Source organism: Anomaloglossus baeobatrachus, chromosome 2 (genome assembly GCF_048569485.1).
Source record: "Anomaloglossus baeobatrachus isolate aAnoBae1 chromosome 2, aAnoBae1.hap1, whole genome shotgun sequence".
NCBI classification, from domain to species: domain Eukaryota; kingdom Metazoa; phylum Chordata; class Amphibia; order Anura; family Aromobatidae; genus Anomaloglossus; species Anomaloglossus baeobatrachus.
The window spans coordinates 499,884,776-499,910,791 of NC_134354.1; the positions used below are offsets into that span (position 1 = coordinate 499,884,776).

Sequence of the window (26,016 nt, forward strand, 5' to 3'; positions counted from 1 at the left end):
AACGATCAACGATGAGGTGAGTATTTTTGATACCCTCTTTCACTTGTAAAGCGCCATGGAATAAATGGCGCTATAATAATAAAAAAATAATAATAATAAAATAATAACGAGAACGGATGTGTGTCACGAATTCCGTGACCCCAACGACATCTCATTAGTGATGTCATTGCGTGTAACGGGGCCTTTATTCTTTAACATTGGTGACAGTACAACCCGATTTTTTTACCGGACTGCATATTAATACGTATATGTGAGCAAACCCTTCTATAAATTATCTTATCAATCCTTTGCATATAAAAAGTCATGAAAGTCAATTTCTTGTTTTAAATTATTTTTTAATGTTTTCTAGCATAAAAATATATTGTTCCTTAGTTCAACTGTGTTGCTAGAAGGTGAGAATTCAGCTGAATTAGTCTCCTTCCCCATTGGCAGCTGACAATATAGTCACTTCTTTTTTCTTTGGAGATTAATATTAGATGTCAGAAAGCAGAGTTTTACAATCCCAAAAGTCTGAGAAGAGTCAGCTTTATTGTTTTGCTACTCTAGAAGCTCTGCACCTTCCCAGACAAGCAAGGTAGAAAGATATTTCAAGTGGCTGCAGTATAGGGAACAGAGGATCCTTTTGTAGAGAGCAGACTGTAAGAAGAGTCACTGAGCATGAGTGACTATCAGCACCATTAGCTGGACATGCATATTGCCATCTTTCTTAAAAAAAGGTGGAGCCATGCTACAGTAGGGAAAATAAGTATTTAATACACTGCCGATATTGCAAGTTTTCCCACCTAAAAAGAATGGAAAGGTCTGTAATTTTTATCATAGGTACACGTCAACTGACAGACAGAATCCCCCCCCAAAAAAAATCCAGAAAATGACTTTGTATAATTTTTAAGTAATTAATTAGCATTTTATTGCATGATATAAGTATTTTATTCAATGGAAAAACAGAACTTAACACTTGGTACATAAACCTTTGTTTGCAATGACAGAAGTCAGATGTTTCCTGTATTTTTTTACCAAGTTTGAACACACTGCAGCAGGGATTTTGGCCTACTAATCCATTCAGATCTCCAGATCTTTCAAGTTTTGGTGTTGTTGCTGGGCAACATTGAGTTTCAGCTCCCTCCAAACATTTTCTATTGGGTTCAGGTCTGGAGACTGGTTAGACCACTTGAGGACTTTGAAATGCTTTTATGGAGCCAATCTTTAGCTGCCCTAGATGTATGTTTCCGGTCATTGTCATGTTGGAAGACCCAGTTCCAATCCATCTTAAATGCTCTTACTGAGGGAAGGAGGTTGTTGTCCAAAATCTCGTGATACACAACCAATACAGCCTACCTTCAATAAGATTGAGTCATCCTGCCCCCTTTGCAGAAAAGCACACCTAAGGTATGATGTTTCCACCCTGTGCTTCAAGGTTAGGAGGTGTAATATTAATCCTTCTTCTTCCTCCAGAGGAAGGGGAGTTGATATCAAAAATTTCTATTTTGGTCTCATCTGACCAAATATCCTGCTCCCATGCCTCCTCTGGATCATCCAAATAATAATGGGCAAACTTCAAATGGGCCTGGACATGTGTTAGCATGCGTAGGGTTACTTTGTATACCCTGCAGGATTTTAATTCATCATGGCATAGAGTGTTACTAATGGTAATATTTGTGTCATGGGTGTGTTATGCATAACAGTCCTGTAGTTTACGGCTGTAGAAGGTCACAGTGTTTGACTACACAAGCTGCTCTCTGACATTCCCTTTTTTCCTGCTTGGGGTTTATCCCTTTCTCTTTAGGACCCTTGAGATTCCTCACCTTTTTAGCTGTTAATCTTCAGCAATTCCCTTTGTGTCTTTAAACACCCTCATTCTACCTTACTCTGTGCTGGTGAAAAGCCTAATACCCTTAAAAAGTCTTCAGTGCTAGCATTCGGCTAGTATTCATTTGGATAAACTTTGTTGTTGTTGCAGTTCCTCTCACTGAGTCACCTGGAGATATGTTATTTGTTTACTTTCCCCTGTGTGTTTATCTGTGTGCTCTTTAGTGGTTAGTTGGATTGACTAAGCACTCATCCCATCCTTTCCCACTCCTTACCTGGCACCTATTTCAGGATCAGACAGAGTCAGGTATCTTGCTCGGTGCATAGGTGGGGAACCTATCTAGGATGATGAGGGAAGCAAGGGGCCAGTGGTAGGTTTGGTCAAGAGTCAAGAGTCACCATCTCCCCTTCCCTAGATACAGGGTTTCCCTTCCCTTTTGTTGTTTGCTTGGTACTTCCCCATACCTAGCATGACATTTTGAGGCTGTGGCCCCAGCTCTCTTCAGGTCAGTGACCAGGTCCTCTCATGTAGTTCTGGGATAATTCCTGACCTTTCTCAGAGTCATCCTTAGTCCATCAGGCGAGATTTTGCATTGAGCCCCAGACTGAGTAAGATTGACAGACATCTTGTGTTTCTTCACTTTCTAATTATTGCACCAACAGTTGTTGTCTTCTCACTAAGGTATTTCCCTATTGTCTTGTAGCCTATCGCAGCCTTGTCCAGGTCTACAATTTTGTCCTTCGTGTCCTTAGACAGCTTTTTGCTCTTGGCAATGGTAGCCAAGTTGGAGTGTGATTGATTGAGTGTGTGGTCAGGTATGTGTTATACTTGTAACAAGTTCAAACATGTGCAATTAATATAGGTAATGAATGAAGAGTAGGAGAGCTTCTTAAAAAACAAAAAAAACAGGACTGTTTAGAGCCAGAATTCTCGCTGATTGGTACGTGATCAAATACTTATTTCATGCAATAAAATGAAAATTAAGTATTTATAAATCAGACATTGTGATTTTCTGGATTTTTAGCTATCCTGTCTGTCATGGTTGAAGTGTACCTGTGATAAAAATTACAGACCTCTCAATTCTTTATAGATGGGAAAACTTGCAAAATTGGCAGTGTATCAAATACTTATTTTCCGCACCGTATTAAAAGGGAGCATGTCATTAGGATATTAAATCTGTAAAAAAGGCATGTGTGTTAATGCCAGTTGATGCTTATTAAATCCTTACCTTGGTTGTAGTATTTTGTTTGGAAATTGCATAGGAACACTACACCCACAGCTCTCTTGATTTTCTGCCTATTTCCTTGCCTATAGCCAGCCTTTGGTCTCTGACAGGCAGGTCACTTTTTTCTCATTGACCTTTCTCCCCTGCTTGAAATTCTGAACAGGCTCCGTCATTGTAAGCGTCATATCTTCAGATGGGAAGGGGTATATGCGAATTCATTATCTGGCTCTCACAACGTCATCAGCAGCTTACTGCACATGTGTTTATGAGATGACCCTGGGTAATTACGGAGCATGTAGGGGGTGGCAGGTCAGTGACAGAATAGTGACGTCTGTCAGAGACCCAAGACCGGCGACAGGCAGGGAGCTAGGGAAAGAGCCAGGAGAGCTGAAAGTGCAATGTCTGCCTACTGCACTTGTGACTAAAACTTCAAGACTGGATTTCTGTATAATTCCCAAACAAAATACTACAAGCAAGTTCTAATATCCTGATGACAGTTTCCCTTTAAGTAAATATCACACATTCTCACAAATATTAAATGGAAAGCATCATTACATTTTTTAAGAATTATTCGATTATTTTAATATGTAATTGTGGGTTAATTATTTTATAAATGAAAGTAAAGAAACAGTACTACAATAATAGTTATAATAACAGTGTGCTATTATGCAGGAATAATCCATGGAGCGTTGGGACAAAACAACAGTATGCACTCACAGAACAGCAGTAATGTCACAAGAAAAGGAAACAAGTGATTAGAGATTTGCTTTGAGCAAATACAGTACAATCGCCGGCATTTTGACAAATTCTAAAGGGCCTGGAAGGGGTTAAAAAAATATCAGTGTCATTTCTTCAGGCCCCTCACCAATCTCTCCATTCAGGCTCATTCTGACCTTTACTTCAACTATCTCTTTCGACATCTTTGGTGCTGACTAGTTCTAAGCCTTACACATCATAACTAGGCCTAGGCCTCACACCCCATTATGAGATGTGTGACGCCCCTGGACTATCAGGTCATCACAGGGTATTGTGTAATCTGCCCTTCTGTGCAATATTAACCTCTTCCTTGGTTATGAGTCCCCAACTACATGGTGTTGCCTACATCAGCCAATTAAAGTCCTAGGTACACTCTGCACCACACCCACCAGACACACCAGTGGACGGCCTGAGTTGAATAGGGTTGCCCACTTGGGAGTTGGTTAAGGGGAGGTCAGGAGTGTCAGGAGCAGTGGAGTGAAGTGTTGGAAGTGAAGGAAAAAGGAGGTCAGGAGCCGGGCCCATTGGAAGCAACTAGGTACTAGACGGTGGTCTAAGCCTAAGAGGAGCTGGACCCCCGGTTGCAGGGGATCGTGACAAGGGGCACGGACTGTCAAGGAGGACAGCTGGCAGCCTTGTACCATCACCGGGCTGGGACCAGGGCACGATGGGGTACGTGGACCCTATGTCAGGGAGTAGCATCAGGCAACCTGACAATTTACCCGCCGTGAACGGAGCCTTCAAGATCCACTCTCCACCCACTCCAAAATCGGGGTACTAGCACAACGAGGGGTTAGGACTTTCCACCAAAACCGTCCAGAAAATCCCAAGCATTAACCCTTAGAACAAGCTCCCACAGTTAGCCACACTGGGGAGCGGGGCCCGACTAGTTTTATGCTATCGGGACCAAAAGAAGAGAACTTAGTGCCAGGAGCAAGGTTACAGATCACCAGGCAACACCAGCGGGGACGGGACCCAAACTGGCTCCCCTCAGCGGCAGCAGTGTCCAGAACTTTGGTTTATCCAGTTGTTGGTGTTAGCTTTTTGGACTGAGCGAGTATGAAAGTGACCCACTTCACTCCCCACGGCACTCCCCGAACAACATCAATGGGTCCCGGGGCATCCCCCCTACCCATGGAGGTTTCCAACACCTGGTTGCCCCACTCCATCACCCCCGGGTACTCTCAACTGCAGTGGTGGTACTCCACATTACCACACACCACGGGTGGCATCATAAACTCTAAACATAATCACTTGTAAATACCACCCCTTCATTTGAGTGGCCGGACACCGGACACCCCTCGAACGACCGCAAATCCGGATCCGAGCAGCCTGGCTGCTGACACAGGGGCGGCACACATGCAATTCCCAGTGACATCTTGATGTCTCAGGCCAAGTCAGAAGATAGAGTTGGACTATAGACCAGACCAGTGTTGCATAATGAGCCAATTGAGAATCAAGGCAAAGTATGTATAATTGTTTTTTTTCTTTTTTTTTCTTACAATTGAGTTTATTATGCTTATAAGTATGGAGATACCTAAAAAAATAATGTGCATTCAACTTGCATGGAAAAAATTGATTTACCAGTTAAATGTGAGTGATTATGCCAAATTTGCATTTTAACAGAGAAGTTCATCACCTATAATGATATCATGAATAAGACCAAAGTGATGTCACCACCAGTCATGATATACACAGCATCTTAATGGAAGAAGAATGCACGTTGTGAAGTTACAGCATAGCAAGAATATACAACCATATTGCCTTACCAGAGTAGTCCATCAAGCTGTAGGGATCAGTTGCTCTTGCAACCTTTGTAAACCTTATGGTATGTTGTTCACACAACGTATTTTCATTTCAAGTACTGTGCATGAAAAAACTGACCTCACACGGACAGCACTCAGTCCAATGTTGTTCAATTGGGCTATGAAGATGACAGACTTTTCACACGGAATGAATGTCTCCATGAAAAAAATCAAGACATCCACACAAGACTATTCTATATTTTGGATGAAGCTTCCATATTCAATATTAAGGAAAAAATAAACTCACCACTCTCTTGATGGATCAACAGACCAGGGATAAGTGGCTGGCATCCACAAATGTGTTACTAAACAAAGGAAAGAAGGAAAAATCCCATAATCTGTTCTTCTGTAAAATTATCCAAATTTATTAAAACATTAAGAAGTGTTAAAATAGATGCTCTGGGCTCCTTACCCTGTCTTACGTGTTTCGGATAGAAACGCCCTTTCTTTTGTATTTGAGAAAGGATGTTTCTGACCAAAATGTGTAAGACGGGGTGAGGAGCCTGGAGCATGTATTTTAGTACTTCTTAATGTTTCAATAAATTTGGATCATTTTACAGAAAAACAGATTATGGGATGGTTCCTGCCTTCCTTTGTTCTTGCATAGTCAAGCCTCTATAGGTTCATAAAAAAAATGGATCTTATATGGAGGATTCTTATAGCATCCAAATTTTACAGATATTATACATTGCAACTATTAAAACTGAAACCTGTTTAGTTAAAGAAGCACTCCAATGTATACGAGTACATATATTTTTATTACATGTGTGTATATATGCATGTAACGTAGTGTGAGGAGTGTATTAATATACTCACCTATCACTGCTATTTCCAGTCCAGCAGCATTCTGGTTCTCTTCTGAGCGACGTCACTGCAATTGCAACTCTAGGCTCTATGCATAAGCTGGAAGTCTCTTTTACAATGTCAGTCTATGGGACCTCGTTCTGATGCTTCTTAGGCTTACATTCTAAAAGCCACTTCTGGGTCAGACAGAGCACAGTGTCACCCAGAGAGTCTGCAGAGCGGTGAAGTCATTGAGAAGAGAAGCAGAGCGATGATATCATTCAGAAGAGGAGCAGAGCGGTGCTGGATCCTGGAGAGATGAGTATATTAACACATTCACGCTACATTAAATGCACATATACACAGATTACTTAAAAAAAAATTATATATATATATATATATATATAAAAAAATAAATATATATATATATTTATATATATATATATATATATATACATAGGAGGGCTTCTTTAACTTATGTTGTATAAAACTGGATGCTATATAGCTGACATACGGATGTAAAAAATGGACATAGAAATACCATATGTATGGCATACCAATGACAATACAAATGAAAATTATTTTTTTTCGATGAAAATCAGATAATTTTTTTTTATACATACGAATAAACTTAACCTTATAATGTAGTTATACACCAGAAAGTTTATAGGGTCACGAGATAACTTTTAATATACATATCATTGTATTGCACTTTCTTCCAAGATAATGTAAATACTTTGTACATTATCCACAGTTCTGTCATTGTAGAACGAGCGTACAGTTACTTCTATCTAACATAACATTCACTTCCCTAGATGCTCTTTATTTGAAGTATGTGGGGAAAAAAAACCTTAAGAACGCATTAAATGTTAACATTGCTCATGTGCTTCTAGAGCAACAAATTGCTAAGTGTTTTTTTATGGAAATTGTTAACCATGAATTTTATTTCCTTGCACTTTGCTGAAATCCAGAGTGCGACAGAATTTTAAATATTGTGCCTAATGTACAGAAAGTGCAGAGGTTTTCAAATGTCTCAGAATTTTGGACCATATTAATATCCAGAGTACTCATTTAATGATGTCAGTGCAGAATCATCCACAAAAGGGCATAGAGTTTGAGACAATTTAACTTTGACATTTTTGTGAAATTCATTAGAAAATGATGCAAGGGAATAGCCGGCTTAAAATGTGCCCTTTATCTGGTTTACTGCAGTATGTGGGGAAAAACTTGCCAGAGTTTAACAGGATGACAGAAAGGCTTGCTATAAAAATAGAGAGCTCCCCAGTGTATTGTGTATGTACTTTATATTACCCATTATGCACATCTGTAGAAATATTGGATTAAAAAATGAAATAATGAAAAAGCCATCAATTGGAGTTGTCATCATAACTCAATAATTATGTGGATAAAAATGACCAGGATGTTTTTAAATATTTTGCAGAAATTTGGAAACCAGATATCAGTATATAGCAAAAGGAGATGCATTTTGCTTTTTTGTTACTTTTTTGCACCTCATAATTTTTATATGATAAGACTGGGACCTCAAAAATGTTTTTTTTCTAGTTGACTAAAGGCTAATTTATGTATATACTATTCAGCTTGCAAATAACTCAACACTGGTTCTTTTTGAGGTAAATTATACTGGACTACAAATTTTTGCTAAATTCTTGAAATTTGAGGTGGTTATGATAAACCTAATCGAGGTAAGTAGGAATGTACTTTCTGATGGTCTGTATCATGTAGAAAGTTTGAGAAACATGAGATAAAGTTTTACTGATTATGAAGCATTGAAATGTTACACGCAGCATTAGTTCAACTAAACCAAAAATATTTTGCTGCTGATTTTCGTGTGTACGCAACGTCTGATACATCTCGTATTAGTGTCCAGCAATAGATGGATTCCAGTATAGATGGATTCCAGTATAGATGGATTCCAGTAGCCTTGATAACACTTTTCCATCTTGGCAATATCTTGATGAAACCGTTCCCATGTTTGTCACTGATTGGAAGATTTTCAAGGAAGAATTCCAAATGTGAATGCAGAAAATGAATTTTCAATGATATGTTGCACGTTATCACTTTTTAAGCTTCACCAAGGTTGTCAGCCAATTTGATGTAGTTTGGTGCTCGATAGTTGTCAAGGAAATTCTTGGTAAAATCCTTCAATGATTTCCAGACAATTTTCTCAAGCCCCACAAGCAGCTCTTCAAAGTGCTTGTCATTATGTCAGATTTGTGGTCCAACAAAAATGCCTTCCTTATTCTTGGAATCAGTATTCTTGGGAAAATTTCTCTCAAATAGTGAAAACCTTCTGCTTCCTTGTTCGTTGCTTTCAAAAAATGTTTTCTCAGCCCAAGTTTTATGTAAAGTAGTGGCAGAAATATCATTGCCGGTTCCATAAGTGGTCTATGTGTGACATTTTTCTGCCCACGAGTGAACTGGTTGCGGATTGGCCACTTCTTTCGACTGTAATGTGACTGATTAGCATGTCTGTCCCATTCGCAAATGAAAAAGCACTACATGGTATATCTGAGCTGCAATCCAAGTAGCAGTGCCACTACTTTTAAATCTCCACAGATGTTCCAGTTGTAGCTGCTGTACTTGATGTGTTTCAAAAACAGTTTCATGTTCTTATGTGTTTCTTTCATGCGTGCAGCATAGCCAACAGGTATTGAAGGATGAACATTACCATTGTGCAACAAAACAGTCTTGAGGCTTAACGTGAGTCAATAAAAAGACGCCACTGTTTTCAGCTCATGCTCACAAGCCAAAGATGCGAACAACCTATCGATGTTGGTGCAAAAGCACAGGTTGTCAGTCTGTTCAAAAACGGTTTCAAGTCATCTTGATGTCTTCGAAAGACAGAATCTTTTGTACCAGGTAAAAGCAAATGCTGTCCTTGAAGTCTTGAAACCAGTAACTGCATTTTCTTTTGACAAACGTAAGTTTCAGACCAATCATTCAGTTCTGGCTGTGTTATAAGAGGAGGCTCACCAGACATACATGGTTCAAAGTCTGAATCAGCATCGTTCCCCATCTTTGATCCATGTACTGCAACATCTTCATTAACTGTCTTCTCTAGGCTCCATATCACTGATGTCTTGGGTAATGGAAGAGTGTCATCATGTGGCACTGGTCTCACAGCTGAAGGCAGATTGGGATATTCAATTGATTTCTTATTCTTAGCAGAGAAATCAGAGACAGTGGCTAGACAGAAGTAACCATCGTTCACATGATCCTTTTTCACCCACTCTATCATTGGGACAACCATCGGCATAGACTTTTAAGAACCTGTCAGCCAAGCTTTAAGATCAATAGCACATTTTGAACAACAAATTTGATAAGCCCAGGATTTGTCTTGATCAGCAATCTTGCCTCCCAAGTACAACTCATAGGATTTCATGATGAGAGCTGTCATGGTGCATCTTTGAGGCTTAGGTGTGTACTCTCAACAAATGTAACAAAAGGTATTGCAACTGTTTCAAAACTGACAAGACATTTTAAATATGTCAGATAGTACTGTAGTAGTTTATAACTTTTTAGATTTAAAAAAACTTGCAGAATCTCTGCAAGTAATATTTACAGCCTCTGCAGGCAGCGTCCAGACATGTGTAGACATATCTATGTGTGCCTAGTCTGTAACATTTCCACTGAAGTTTTGCAATTTCAATGAAATGTAAGGAATTCATGCCATAACACATATATTGTAGACAATACATGGCCACCTTGAAAATAGGAACAAAAAAAATCGCTGAAATAAAAGATTTCAGAAAAACATTACATGACAGGAAAATTTCAAGTTGATTTTCATGATCACCAGCTCATATTACATAGGATACACCCAAAAGTGTTCAGGAAGCAAAATATTCATTGTCCAGTTTTATGTTTGTATCATGAAAGTGTGCAGAATTACAGAATGATGTGCCCTAGTTGAATATTGTCATATTGCAGCTCAGCTGTGTTGGCTGCAATACCAGGCATAGCCCATGTTCAGGAGTGGTACTCTTCTGGAAAATAAAAACAGCCATGATATACTAATCCTGTTAAACCTATTTAACTCCAAAATGTACAACTCTAATATACCTCCACATGTCTGTATTTCCGGTATGTGAGGCATCCGTTTTTTCTCAGAAAACACAAATACCCATTATAACCTAAGGGGCTAGTCACATGTCCATGTTCTTACATGGACTCTTGGTCCAGTTAAAACACACAGAGATATATTCATTTTTTTCCCAGCAGCATAGATGATGATGATGATGATGATGATGATGATGAACCATCTGTGTGCTGTACATGCTTAAAATTGAAAGTATAAGAGAAGATTTGTAATATCTTTATTTCTTTAGCCATACCGAAAAAACAAGGATGAGATATACTGTAGATAACACATGTATGACACATGTATGACACATTGTTGGCAATCACTGATGAAACCAGTACCATTTTTTCATGTATGTGTTTTATATGCATGGTTGAAGGGGATCTAAAAGTAGCATTTAAAGAGAACCTGTCATATGCAATATGCACACAGAACCACAAGCAGTTCTGGTTGTATATTGCTAATCCCTGCATAACTGTCCCTGTATCTAGTGACATAGATAAAGGGATCTTTAGACAAAGTATTTCTAAAGATCCCATATGATATGCTAATGAGGCCAGCGACTAGTCGCAAGAGCGTTAGTTTCTGCGCTCATTTCACCCTCTTAGGGGTGCTTCACACACAGCGAGCTCGCTGCCGAGATCGCTGCTGAGTCACGCTTTTTGTGACGCAGCAGTGACCTCATTAGCGATCTCGCTGTGTGTGACACTGAGCAGCGATCTGGCCCCTGCTGCGAGATCGCTGCTCGTTACACACAGCCCTGGTTCGTTTTCTTCAAAGCCGCTCTCCTGCTGTGACACACAGATCGCTGTGTGTGACAGCAAGAGAGCGACAAATGAAGCGAGCAGGGAGCAGGAGCCGGCGTCTGACAGCTGAGGTAAGCTGTATCCAAGATAAACATCAGGTAACCAAGGTGGTTACCCGATATTTACCTTAGTTACCAGCCTCCGCAGCTCTCACGCTGCCTGTGCTGCCGGCTCCGGCTCTCTGCACATGTAGCTGCTGTACACATCGGGTTAATTAATCCGATGTGTACAGCAGCTAGGAGAGCAAGGAGCCAGCGCTCAGTGTGCGCGGCTCCCTGCTCTCTGCACATGTAGCTGCATTACACATCGGGTTAATTAACCCGATGTGTACTGTAGCTAGGAGAGCAAGGAGCCAGCGCTTAGTGTGCGCGGCTCCCTGCTCCCTGCTCACACTGGTAACTAATGTAAACATCGGGTAACCATACCCGATGTTTACCTTAGTTACCAGTCTCCGCAGCTTCCAGACGGCGGCTCCGTGCAAGCGCAACGTCGCTTGCACGTCGCTGCTGGCTGGGGGCTGGTCACTGGTCGCTGGTGAGATCTGCCTGTTTGACAGCTCACCAGCGACCATGTAGCGATGCAGCAGCGATCCTGACCAGGTCAGATCGCTGGTCGGATCGCTGCTGCATCGCTAAGTGTGAAGGTACCCTTAGCATGGTAACACGCCCAGAGGGGCTTGCTAACATGCTATTCAATGCCCACTGCCAGCGTAATCACCAGCAGTTATGCGCGAAACTGTCCGTTGTTACAGCCTCAGACGCCGAGCACTGTACATGATCAGAAGTCCCTGGTACTTCCGGTCCGGTCATGTGCACAGATAGGCCCCTACACAACACCTCCCCCCACTTAGGAAACACACAGCTGACCAAAAACCCTAGTCACCCCCCTTAGGGAAAGACAGACACACCAGTGGGCGTGACCAGGCGGTTTAGACAGCCCGGGGTGGTAAAACAGTGAGTTAGTCTAGAAAGAGTTGAGAGTTCAGTTTGGAGAGGAGTGTGGGCTGGAGCTAAGTGTAGCTCCAGCAGGAAAAGTTCAAGTTGAACGGTACCAGGGTAGGAGCCCTGGTGCCTCTGGCTAGGAGGCAGATGGTGGTCTCCGTCAGCAGGAGAAGATGGCTCATCAGAAACGAGGTGGACCGGGACAGGGTTGCAGCCCGCCGGTACCAACACGGGGAACCGACCATGAAACTGGAGCACAAAGGGGGGTACTCGGACCCTGAAGCCAAGGCCGGAAACAAGCGGCCTGGTTAATTAACCGATAGAGGCCAGGACTAGAGGTCCTGTCCCACCCAAAGTCAGTCATAGAAGACAACAGCCCACCGATAGGGATAGGAGGTCACCGCCAGGGCCCATAGATCCCACGGGCCAGTGTCTGCGGGTACGGCTCCTTAGACAACATCCATCCGGGAGCGGACTCCTGAGTTCCAGACTAGGAAGTTCACCTTACACAAAACAGTGCAGAGGAAAAGGATAGAGACCACCAGCCCGAGTGGGGGACCCGAATGCAACCGGCCGCGGCATCGGCCAGCAGCACCTTGGTTTACCCGAGACTCGTGTGATTTATTGACTGTGAGTAATCAAACTTCCCCCTTGCCGTCGCTATACCCTACACCAGACACTTGGCCCTGGGGCAACCATCCTTATCCATGGAGGGGTTAACATCCAGCTGCCACTACATCTCCCCTGGTTGCCCCATCACAGCAATGGTGGTGTCCCAACTCACCAAACACCGTGGGTGGCATCACAAACTTAATACGGCCTAGCCCGTACATCTACGTCCCCCCCATTTATTCGGCATGTCCGCGAGACCCCCGGGTCCAGAGACCCTTGAGCCACTACCCCAGCAGACCCATATCCGAGCAGCGCCAGCTGCTGGCACAGGAGCGGCACACCAGGATGCGTACACCTGGCTTCATAGTGCATATTACCGCAAGTGCAGTGACCTGATCATGTGCAGTGCCCAGTGTCTGAAGCTGTAGACAGGTACATGGGTCACCGCTGGTGATGACGCTGGCAGTGGGCATTGAATAGCATGTTAGCATGCCCTAAGAGAGTGGAATGAGCAAAGGAACTAATGCCCTTACAACTAGTCCCTGCGCTCATTAGCATATCATACAGAATCTTTAGAAATACTTTTTCTAAAGATCCCCTCATCTATGCTACTAGATACAGGAACGATTAGACAGGGATTAGCAATATGCACCCAAAACTGCTCGTGGTTCTGGGTGCATATTGCACCTGCAGGTTCCCTGTAAGTGTAATGACACTTGTAATACATCTCTTTGGGCATCTAAAGTCCACTCACCTCGACATGATCGGGGGAAGTGAGGATGGTTTGCCATGGCAGTGAGGGCCTATTAAAGTCATAAATCTCCAACATCTTTGTACTCCTTTTAAGCCCAGTAATAGAGTGATAATTTAACAATATAATGCAATATTGAAATTTACCGGTATACAAAAAATAAAAAAGGGAAAAAACAATGCTGCAGTTGTGGGGTTAATCAATTTGATCCACTCCATTGAGCAGTGCTTACAGTATAAAGCCTGAGTCCACCAGACTTGATCAAGACAAAAAAGTAGAGAGGAACTGCAGCACTCAAAAAAACAGTTTCAACTCATATCTAATTCTGAAACACCACATCAGTTTAGAGTGAAACCTAACTGGCTGAGATAATATGGTCTGATACATATTATTACGAATTGGGAAGCATGTATCATCTGTCAAGTTTCTAATAATGGATATATAAAAGGATATATCCATCATTAGTAAAATAAATCATGAAAGCATAAAATAACCCAGTAAAAATGTTACATTTTGTCAATCTTTGTGATCCCTACATACACATTTTATTTGATAATCCCATCATTCACATGTAATTAAATTTTTTAAACATACTTAAGGGTGCTTTAAACGCTGCGATATCGCTAACGATATATCGTTGAGGTCAGTCGTTAGTGACGCACATCCGGCGTCGTTAGCGACATCACAGCATGTGACATCTAGGAGCGGTGACCAACGATCGCAAAAACGTCAAAAATCGTTGATCGTTGACACGTCGCTCCTTTTCATAATATCGTTGGTGGTGCATGCCACTGGTTGTTCGTCTTTCCTGCGGCATCACACATCGCTATGTGTGACATCGCAGGAATGACGAACATCTCCTTACCTGCGTCCACCGGCAATGTGGAAGGCAGGAATATCTCGCCCGCTCATCTCCGCCCCTCCACTTTTATTGGACGGCTGCCGTGTGACATCGCTGTGATGCCACATGAACCGCCCCCTTAGAAAGGAGGCGGTTCGTCGGCCAGAGCGACGTCGCAGGGAAGGTAAGTCCGTGTGACGGGTGTAAGTGATGCTGTGTGCCACGGGCAGCGATTTGCCCGTGACGCACAACCGATATCGCAGCGTGTACAGTGCCCTTAAAAGTCATAAAGTTACACAGAGTCTTTTAAAGAATGTAATTTGAGAGATTGGAGATTTAAAGGGGGTTTTTCCCCACAAAGGAAGTTCTTTTTAATCCATAGATCACGCAATAATAATAATTTCCACAATTGGATGTAATTTAAAAAATATTCCTGTGTTGAGATAAATCTTATATATGTGCCCCTGGTATGCTTTGTACTGTGTAATGGCTGTTTCTGACAGTACAAGAATGTGGTCTGATCATACTACATCTCCTAGGCTGGGGAGAAAGTAAAAAAGTATAGACATTACAGCATGGAATTGAAAATAATTCTTTCTTTGAGATATTTAAAAAAAACAGGCAGGGAAATGTTTTACCAAACAAAATGAATCAGCTATGATCCCATGCTGTAATGTCCTATACTCTCTTTTGTGTCCCCGAGGAGCTGTGGTATGATCAGACCATGTCCCTGTACGGTCAGACACACCCATTACACAGAACATAGTAGGAGCACTTTATGCTATTGGGTGGTCAAGATTATCTCAACACAGAAACATTTTTTTTATAGACATCCAATTGTGGAACTTATTATTCTAAGACCTATTGATGAAAATGAGCTTTAAAATTAACTTTGTACATGGGAAAACTCTTTTAACTATTAGGCTAAGTGCACATGTTGAGAATTTGGTGAGTGTATTACCTCAGTATTAAAACCAAAACCAGGAGTGGGTGAAAAATGCAGAAGTGGTGACGTGGTTCTATTCTACTTTTCCTCTGATTGTTCCACTCCTGGTTTTGACTTACAAATACTAAGGTAAAAAAGTCACCAAATACTCAACGTGTGCACGTGGCCTTACAAATACTGAGGTAAAAAAAAGTCGCCACATACTCAACGTGTGCATGTGGCCTTACAAATACTGAGGTAAAAAACTCACCAAATACACAACGTGTGCATATGGCCTTGAAACATGACTTGTCTATCCAAAGTCAGACATAAAAAAATGGAACCAACCCTTGAAGATATCACTTACCGTTGTTAACCAGAAGACATGCTAAAGTGCTATGTTACTAACCTGATGAATATGATAAATGATAACTGACAATACGTTGATCAAATAGTTTTAGGCCCAACTTTTAGTTTGCCTTTTGTCATTCTAGATAATAAATTTACAAAGACAACATGCAATACCTTTTATTTATTCGTGTCCAGGTCATGTTAATGTTGTCTTTCATCAGCTCCACCTTCCTGGTGTCATCAGAGGAATAATCTCGTAGAAGCTTCAAGGCCAAATCATTTGCTACATCAACATTTATCTGCCACTGATGAAGTTCCTTGGAAAATTGCTGCATAAGGAAACATATGTGGTCCTGTTATTAAATCTGATGAAAAGGGAGGACTGTAAAATTCATGTCCTACGAGACTTTTATTAGTCAAGCATTCATAAGAACATGGGGATGTTTTATTTCCCGTAGATTACATTATCTTGATCTGTGCAGAGATGCTGGAAACTATTCTGAAATGTTGTTTATAAGGAATGTGTGTAGTAATAAAACAAGAAACATTGCTTATTTTGTATATTATTCATAATTTTGTATATTGATTGCAGCTATTGTTGAAAAGCATGACAGCGGTATATACTATACTAGCATATTCAATTTATTACTGCTCCAGCTTGTAGAAAAAAGGTAATGTAACCACTGCCATCTGCTGGTTAGCTATGGTAACTGCAGAAATGTTTATAGTGTAGATTCCTGGCTTGCAACATTGCCCAATAGTGACAAACTATGGATGTATATTGTAAATTTGCATTAAATAATGTACACCTATAGCTCCCAAACATATGTGTGTGTGTGTGTGTGTGTGTGTGTGTGTGTGTGTGTGTGTGTGTGTGTGTGTGTGTGTGTGTGTGTGTGATAACATGACATGAGATTTTAGCCAGTCAATCACATCAAGATTATTGTAGCTGAATTTCCACTCTATTTTGTTCAGTGTTCTTTGTGTTGATTTTTTCAATATAATGTGTCACTTGTTATTACATTTAGGTAAAGTTCTTAAAAATGGGACAAAATGATCTTTCTCTCCATCCTCTCCTACTGAAATGCATATCCCTCACAAATGAAAAACATGGAACACTATTAGGCTATGTGCGCACGTTGCGTTTTTGTGGGACCACAAAGATGCAGCGTTTTTGTGCGTTTTTGGCTGTAAAAAAAGGCACAAAAACACACCTGTAGTAAAAAATGCATACAAAAAACGCATGCGGTGCTCGTTTTTTTCTGCGTTTTTGTTGCTGCACTTTTTCAATGCATTGCATGGGTGAAAAACGATGGCAAAAACACAGAAATAATAGACACCACAAAAATGCACCTAAAACAAAACTGCACTGTGTGGACTGCAAAAATGAAAACTCATAGACTTTGTTGCGGAAGCAAAGTCATGCAGTTTTTAGACCAAAAACGCACCCAAAAAATGCGCAAAAATGCCATGAAAAATGCACCTTAAAGCACCACCACAGCTTTTTTTTTCTTTTCAGTACTGGAGTGGCACTTTAAATTTAAGTCCCCTACCCTCTGAATTATACTTACCCTATGGCATCTTCATCATTTTTTGGTGCCGCTTTGATCCTGTGGCGCTATCTTGCACCCCTAACTTCTGACTGGCAAAAAATCTGAAGTTACGTCACAAGTGCAATGATTTGTGATCTCAAGCTCGTCCCATGAAACCTGTAGCTGCCAGCAGGTCATAAATTGTTGGAGAACAATAGGAGCAACACTGGAAAATGATGAAGACAGCGGCAGATGAGTATGAGAGGGCAGAGGACTTACATTTATCCTCTTTGCAACAATGGACGTACTGTGTATGTCATGAAAATTGATGCCATCTCAACCAATGGCGTACCCAGTACGTTATGGCGATTGTGGGGGTTCTATCACCGCTGGGTCTGTGGCTTAAGTTATAGCCGTGACCCGGCTCTCACTTCTAGGAGCGCTGCCCATGCCACTCCCTGCTGTTTAACCCTTTAAATGCTGCGATCAATAGTGATCACAGCATTTAAATGGAAGGGTGAGGATTGTTACCCGGCTACAGAGAGCCTCACAAACCTTGCCAGATGCATAGTGTGTGAGGCGAAGTGCCAATGCTGCGAGTGCAGCACTGAGAGATATAATCCACTGCAATGATCGAGCATCACAGTGACTCATATGAATAATCAGACTGATGAAAAGTAATGTCCCATAAAGGGACTAAGTAAAAGAGTTTCAAAAAGTATAAAATTGTTAAAAATTTTAAAAAATCCAAAAATAAAGAGCAAAAAGTAAAAAAATCCAACAAATATGCACATTTATGGGAAAAATTAAATAAATTAAAAAACTACACATATTTGGTATTGTCACATCTGTAAAAACCCGATCTACAATAATTAAACCCTTGAGTGAACGCGGAAATAAAAAAAAGTAGCAAAAACTATAGCTCTTCATTATACAGCTCACAAAAAAGATGAAAAAAATACGATCAAAAAGACATATATATATGTATATATATATAAAGGTACCACTGAAAACATCAGTGAGGCCCAGCCACCATACAGCTCCGTTGGCCCAACAGTAAAAAAAAATAAAGTTTTTAGAATACAGCAATGCAAAAACCGTTTTTTTTGTTCTCCAAAATAGTTTTTATAGGGTATGGCAAAACATTAAAAACTATATAAATATGGCATCACTTTAATCGTACTAACCTGAAGAATAAAGCTATTTTATCACTTTTATGGCACAGTGAATAGCATAAAAAAAACAAAAAAACAATTCCTGAATTGCTCTTTCTTCATGCTTCTGCCTCGCAAAAGCGGAATAGAAAGTGATCAAAAAATATTATGTGGTCCAAAATGGTACCAATAAAAACTCCAACATCCACAAATAACAAGCCATCTTATGACTCTGCCAGCAGAAAAATATAACAGAGAGTAGTAGAGAATGGGTTTCACAGCCGCGCCAAAAGACTACTGGATTCTTCTCAGATTAATGTTTCTTTTATTTCATAACAGGTCAAGTCTACGCGTTTCAGGAGAACACAGCTCCCTTCTTCAGGACAAACCAGCAAAGAATCATCAAATCAAATTTTTGAGATTTCTTTGCTGGTTTGTCCTGAAGAAGGGAGCTGTGTTCTCCTGAAACGCGTAGACTTGACCTGTTATGAAATAAAAGAAACATTAATCTGAGAAGAATCCAGTAGTCTTTTGGCGCGGCTGTGAAACCCATTCTCTACTACTCTCTGTTATCTGCCTCATGGGGACCGCTGCCGGGACTTGGTGTTACATGCTGCTATAGGTGTTGTGACTGTCACAACCCGAATTGGTGAGTAGGATTATTCTATGCTTCACCCTATATATATTGGGGTAAGACCCTATTGCGCTTTCTTTTTCCACAGTTTTCACTCAGCAGGAAAATATAAAAATATAGCCTTTAAAATATGGTGATGCAATAAACCTTTATTTTGTAAAAAAAGTGTTTTAGTTTGATAGCAGCCAAACCTCAAAAAATAATATAAATCTGAGGCCTTTTTTACCTACGGTATAATCCATTTGTGGAAATTTTAAATCTGGGGTTAAAAGAACATTTTATGGTAAAAATGCAATTATTTTTTCTTGACCACCCAATAGTATAAAATGTGGTGCTGTAGTGTCAATATGGTCCATTATCTCCTGTTACCCTAGTGATTATGAAAGTTTTGGGGTTAAGCAACATGTTTGTAGTTAAAAATGTAATTTTTTCATTTTCACGGCTCAGCATTATAAAATTCTGTAAAGCACCTGGATTGCACACAAAACATCTATATAAATTCCTTTAGTGGTTTAGTTTCCAAAATGGGGTCACATATATGGGAGCTCTACTATTTAGGCACCTCAGGGGCTTTCCAAACATGACATGGCATCCTCTATCCATTGCAGGCAATTTTGCGCTCTAAAATTCAAGTGATACTCCTTCCATTCCAAGCCCTGCTGTGCGTCCAAACTGTTGATTTCCACCACATAGAGAGGTATCAGTATACTCAGAAAAAAGTGCACAACATATTGTATAGTGCATTTTCTCCTGCTACCTTTGTGAAAATAAAAGATTCAGGTTTAAGCAGCAATTTTGTAGTCAATTTGTTTTTGTTATTTCACAGCTCAACGTCATAAAAGTCTGTGAAGCCCTGGGGTTTCAAGGTACTCACCAAACCTCTAGAAAAATTTCTTGAGAGGTCTAGTTTCCAAAATTGGGTCACTTGTGGGGGAGGTCCACTGTTTAGGCAGATCAGAACTCATAAAACACGACATGTTGTTCACTATCTATTCCAAACAATTCTGCTTTCTAAATTTCATGTGGCGCTCCTTCTCTTCTGAGCCCTGCCAGGCACCCAAACAGTAGATTTCCACCACATGCCACATATAAGGTATCAGCAAATTGTATGGTGCATTTTCTCCTGTTACCCTTGTGAAAATAAAAGATATGGGATTGAAGCAACAATTTTTTGGTAAAAAAATAATTATTTTCACGACTCAAAATCATAACATTTTATGAAGCACCCGGACGTTCAAGGTGCTCACCAAACATGTAGATAAATTCTTTGAGGGGTCTAGTTTACAAAGTGGTGTCACTTGTGGGGGAGCTCCTCTGTTTAGGCAATTCTGCAACTCCACAAATGCAATATGGAGTCCACTATCTATTCCAGGCAATTTTGCACTCTAAAATTCAAATGCCAATCCTTCCCTTCCGAGAACTGTCATGCACCCACACTGTAGATTTCTATGTAAGATATCAGTGTACTCAGGAGAAATTGCACAACAAAATGTATGGTGCCATTTTGCTTGTTAGACTTGTAAAAATGCATAATTTGGAATTAAAGTAACATTTTTGTGGGAAAAAGTAACATTTTATTTTTTTTCCTTCCATATTGCTTTAGTTCCTTTGAAGCCGCTGTAGGGTTAATAGACTTCTTAGATGTGGTTTTGAGCAGTTTGAGGGGTGCAGCTTTTCGATTATGTCACTTTGGATATTTCATGTCACCTAGGTGTCTCAAAGTCACTTCAAATGTGATGTGGTCCCTATAAAAATGTTGTATGTTGTGTTGGAAAATGAGAAATTACTGATAAACTTTGAACTCTTCTAACTTCCTAACAAAGAAAACTAAGGTTCTAAAATGTTGCTGATGTTAAGTAGACATGTGGGAAATGTTATTTACTGACTATTTTATGTATCATAACGCTCTGGTTTAAGGGCATAAAAATTCAAAGTTTGAAAATTGCGAAATTTTCAAAATTTTTGCTAAATTTTCACTTTTTTCACTAATGAAAAAAATATTCTAAATTTGCCACTATCATGAAGTACAATATGTCATGAAAAAACAAGGTTAGAATCACTGGGATTTGTTGAAGTTATAACTTGTCAAAGTGACACTGGTCAGAAATGAAAAAGATGGCCTGGTCATGAAGGTGAAAACCATGCTCTGGGGTAAAGGGAGCATGACTCTAGTGCTGAAAGAAAAAAACGCTGGAGCGGTACTTTAACCCCTTCACAACCATGGACGGATCTTTCCGTCATGGATCGTATCCCGTAAGCCCCGCCCCCTGCCGCGGGCAGGCGGCGTGGATCGGCACACATATCAGCTGTTTTCAACAGCTGACATGTGTGCCTACATGTTCCGAGTGGAATCGCATTCCACCCGGAACATTAACCCCTTAGATCTCGCTGCCAAAGTCTGGCAGCGAGATCTATATGCGCACGGCCATGTTTTTTACTTACCGCCGCCCCCTCCGGACGTCACGTGATTGATCACGTGACGTTCGGTGGTTGCCATCGTAGCACAGGGTCATGTGATGACGCCTGCTGCTATGAAGTTTCACTTTCATTCTTCCTCGGCACGGAGCAGAGGAAGAAAGAAAGTGACTATTTCTGCTGTTTACAGCGGTATAGCTGTGATCAGCAGATAGCGATCAGCAATCGGATTGCTGATCGCTATAGCCCCCTAGGGGGACTAGTAAAATAAAAAAAAAAGTAAAAAAAAGTTTTAAAAAATTAAAAAAAAAACAAAAAACCTAAAAGTTCAAATCACCCCCCTTTCCCCCCATTGAAAATTAAAGGGTTAAAAAAATAAATAAATATACACATATTTGGTATCGCCGCGTTCAGAAATGCCCGATCTATCAAAATATAAAATCAATTAATCTGATTGGTAAACGGCGTAGTGGCAAAAAAAATCCAAACGCCAAAATTACGTTTTTTGGTCGCCGCAAGTTTTACGCAAAATGCAATAACAGGCGATCAAAACGTAGCATCTGCGCAAAAATGCTACCATTAGAAACATCAGCTCGAGACGCAAAAAATAAGCCATCACTGAGCCATAGATCCCAAAAAATAAGAACGCTACGTGTTTTGGAAAATGGCGCAAAACGTGCGCCACTTTTATTGGACAAACTTGTGAATTTTTTTTAACCCCTTAGATACAAGTAAATCTATACATGTTTGGTGTCTACAAACTCGCACCGACCTCAGGCATCATACCTACACATCAGTTTTACCATATAGTGAACACCGTGAATAAAACATCCCAAAAACTATTGTGCCATCACACTTTTTTTGCAATTTTTCCACACTTGGAATTTTTTTGCTGCTTTCCAGTACACCATATGGTAAAACTTATGGTTTCATTTAAAAGTACAACTTGTCCCGCAAAAAACAAGCCCTCAAATGGCAAGATTGACGGAAAAATAAAAAAGTTACGGCTCTTGGAAGAAGGGGAGCAAAAAACAAAAACGCAAAAACGGAAAGTGCCCCGGGGCTGAAGGGGGTAGTCTAGTGAAGTTAAGTTCAAATCTATCCATGGTATAGGGGACAACTTGTTGATCAGAGTGGAACTAATCGGCTGAATGGGGAAGTTATATAGAATGGAGTGGCTGTGCATATATGTGATTGCTGTTCTATTTATTCTCTATGGGACTGATGAGTAGAGCTGAGTGAACCTTTGGAAGTTCGGTTCACAAAGTACATTTGAATCTTAGATAAGGTTTGGTTTGTGACCCTGACTTGAACTGAACATCAATGGAAGCCAGTAATTGGGTAGTTTGTGTCTCCGTCCACATGTAGCCAGCCATAAGCAAAACACTTCCGGGGGAGGGTGGGAAGGGTTTTTCAAAATATTTTTGGGGGGTTTGTGTGTGCACACTGCATCTGATCAAACAGATTTTACCCTAAATGAGAGCCAGTCAAACACTGCACATGGCTCGCAGTGGGCTGAGAATCAATCATACCCAAGCACAACGCTGCTCGCTTGAGTGCTTTGCATTCATAACTCACGCGAGCTTCAAAACAAAGCCTTGTTATTTTTGGAAGTCGGTTTCCGACCTTGAACCTCGAATCTCAGGTTCTCTCATCTCTACTGATGAGCGGTAAACTTGACTTTTTCCAGCAGCCCCAAAGAATTAATCAAGCAGCAGTCAGTCACCAACTCGCTGCTCCAGTTTGTAACGGGCATGAGATTTCTCCGATCTGCCAGTCGGTGCGGGACCCAGCGATGGAACATCCACTGATCAACAAGTTATCACCTTTAACCCTTTAGCTCATATATTAACTTGATATATGAACTAATACATAAACTTCATGCAGGAACTAATTAACTTTTTACTTGATACATCTACAAATGAATTTGAACTTGGTACATCACTTAATATGGCAGGATCCATTGAGGTATTACTACTGTCAATACATCAAATTATCAATTCTGCCAGCTTCTTAATACTACATAAATAACACTAGCTTATAAGGTCACCAAAGTCATAGGGTCATATTAAAAAATATGATTAAATAAATTAAATATGAAAAATACCATTAACACCATAACAATTGTGACAACATTATAATAGGATGTTGTAGAAAGTCACGCTTGGTAATACTAATCCTGAAACTAGCTGGCTAGTAAAAGACTTGATTCTTTAATCCACAGCTCATTGAGCAGAACCTTTCCTCTATTGCTTTTTGTTCTACCTAGCTCCAAACCTATAGAATCTGCTGCACTTTCCTCCCTCCATATTTCATCTGTTATCTCTTATATGGCTACTCTTATTGATTCTAAGAAATTTGAGCAATATGTGATGACTATAAATTGAATTTCTCTCATCAGTTACAAATACCACAGGAGAGATGCTTGCTTTCACTAATTTTATACTCTTGAAATAAGCAAAATTAATTGTGTTTTCTATAAGATTTGCTGCACTGTAAATTCTGCAGCTGCTCACTTCTAAGTACTGACAATAATCTGTAATTCTGCCTCTTGGCTCAAGCCCATTGATAATGATATTTCTTATTGCTTAGTTTAATACACTATGTACTATTGTATGTCTGTAATGCTAAAACTGCATACTACACAAGTGCACACCACTCAGCAGGGCAGATCAAAGTGTACGTGTGCAGGAGCACAATGGTGGCCTCTGTATGGATGACATAGGATGTGTCATCCACACAGAGCAGAGAATGAGGTCAGCGATAAAAGGAAGAGAGGAGGCACCAGACCTAGACCAGCAACGCCCATCAGATCCAACCATCCCGTAAGTGAGTATAATAGATGTTTTTTATGTTTTACATGGAGGCCTTCACACTTATATACATCATTCTAGAATGATGTATATAAGGACTGACTGGTGCTGGCCGCAGCTTATAGGGGAAAAATCTTTTGACAGGTTACCTTTAAAGACAAACAATAGTACATAGTATGGAAAAAGTTAAGAAATAGATATAATGTGATGACTGTCACAAGGTGGCGCTAGACACACTTGTATACAGTAAATAGAGAGGTAGTCAGACAGGCTGAGATCATTAAACAGGAGGGCATGACAGTACACGGGGGCAGACAGAGAAAAGGTGAAGATAGAAGCCAAAGGTCGGGGTTCCAGGAGAACATGTACAAAATACAGGGAGCAGGCAGAGACATGATCAGGAGAAAGTCCAAGGTCAGAAGCTGGGAAGTGACAACAGAAACAGGGGAGGACAGGCAGAGACTGCTTAAACAACAGTCCGGAGTCAAGAGACCAAGACCAGAACACTGAGCTGTAAACAAGAAGTACAACTGGCGGTGTCCTGAGCTAACATGCTCCCTAATTAAGCAGAGCAATCACCGGGAACAAGAAGCATCTGCGAGAACACCTCTCAGGACCAGCAACAAACCCAGTCCTGTGAAACAACCAGCAGAGCATTAAACCTGCAAAATCCTCTGCACCATAAGCAAATATATACCAGCTCTGCAGGAGAGCATAGTAGAACAATACAGAATGTTCTCCACATAGGAATCGTGACATATACATTGTTCAATGATATGAAAATTATGAAAAAATGGAAACAACATTTTTGTAATTTTCCTTTCCTTCACTTGCTGATATAAACACTGACAACAGCAGTGGGATCTCGTGCTTCTATGGCATTAGAGGACTAAACGCCAAAGCGTTCATGTTGTGAGCTGGACTATCTCTACTTTACTTATGGCAGAACAATACAGAATGTTCTGCACAACATAATCGTGACAAGCGGTTAGTTGAGTATAAATTTGTTTTTTGTTTTTTTACATATTACAATTTTTAAGCTCTGGGGTCTATAGAGACTGCAGAGCACAATAAGATATATTCAATCTCCAGAGATTAACTTTACTGGCAAATTTGAATTTTGCTCTCCTCTATGTATAAGGTGTTAACACAATACCAAGGAAGAAATGCATCCACAAATAAAGACTTAAGGAGACATTTGCTCCTGCCAATCAATCTAAGAACATATCTAAGGCCATTCTAAACAATTTAGCATATATCATTCAAGAGTGAGCTAGATTAATTACTAGATAAAAGCATTTAATACAGTTGACACTCTTCTCAAGAGTGACGTTCATCCCAAGGTTAGTCTGTGCAATGCTCACAGCAATTACAAAAAAATCCCAAGAGTTATAGCTCAGACTCTAAAGGCCACAGTATGTTAAATGTTTAAGTTCATAATAGTACAGTTAGAAAAAGACTGAATTTAGTGTTTGGTAGGTTTGCCAAGAAAAAGTGTGTTCTTTCTAAAAAGAGCACAGCCCTTCTAAGGTTTGTAGAGTTGCATTTCAAAAAAAACTTCTGAATGTATGTAATTTGTCAAGAGGAAACCAAAGTAAGAAATTTCTTAAGAGTGCACCTGTGTTAAAAAATGCACCAAAAACGCACCTGCGTTTTTGCCGTGTTTTCGGTGCGTTTTCGGTGCGTTTTTACCGCTGGTTGCTCCCTGCGTTATTGTGCCAATTATATATGGCAAATAACGCAGTTAGCTGCAGAAAAGTAGT

General features: G+C 40.4%; 1 protein-coding gene across 9 annotated transcripts in view; it reads right to left on the reverse strand.

The window, feature by feature from the left end:
• Positions 1-26,016, reverse strand: part of DMD (dystrophin) — a 4,177,531-nt gene that overhangs the window by 1,111,213 nt on the left and 3,040,302 nt on the right. For all 9 annotated transcript variants that reach the window (XM_075336500.1, XM_075336497.1, XM_075336505.1 and 6 more), the window contains one exon: positions 15,880-16,034. In XM_075336500.1, coding sequence (XP_075192615.1) covers positions 15,880-16,034 — 155 coding nt within the window. The remainder of the gene's footprint in view (positions 1-15,879; positions 16,035-26,016) is intronic.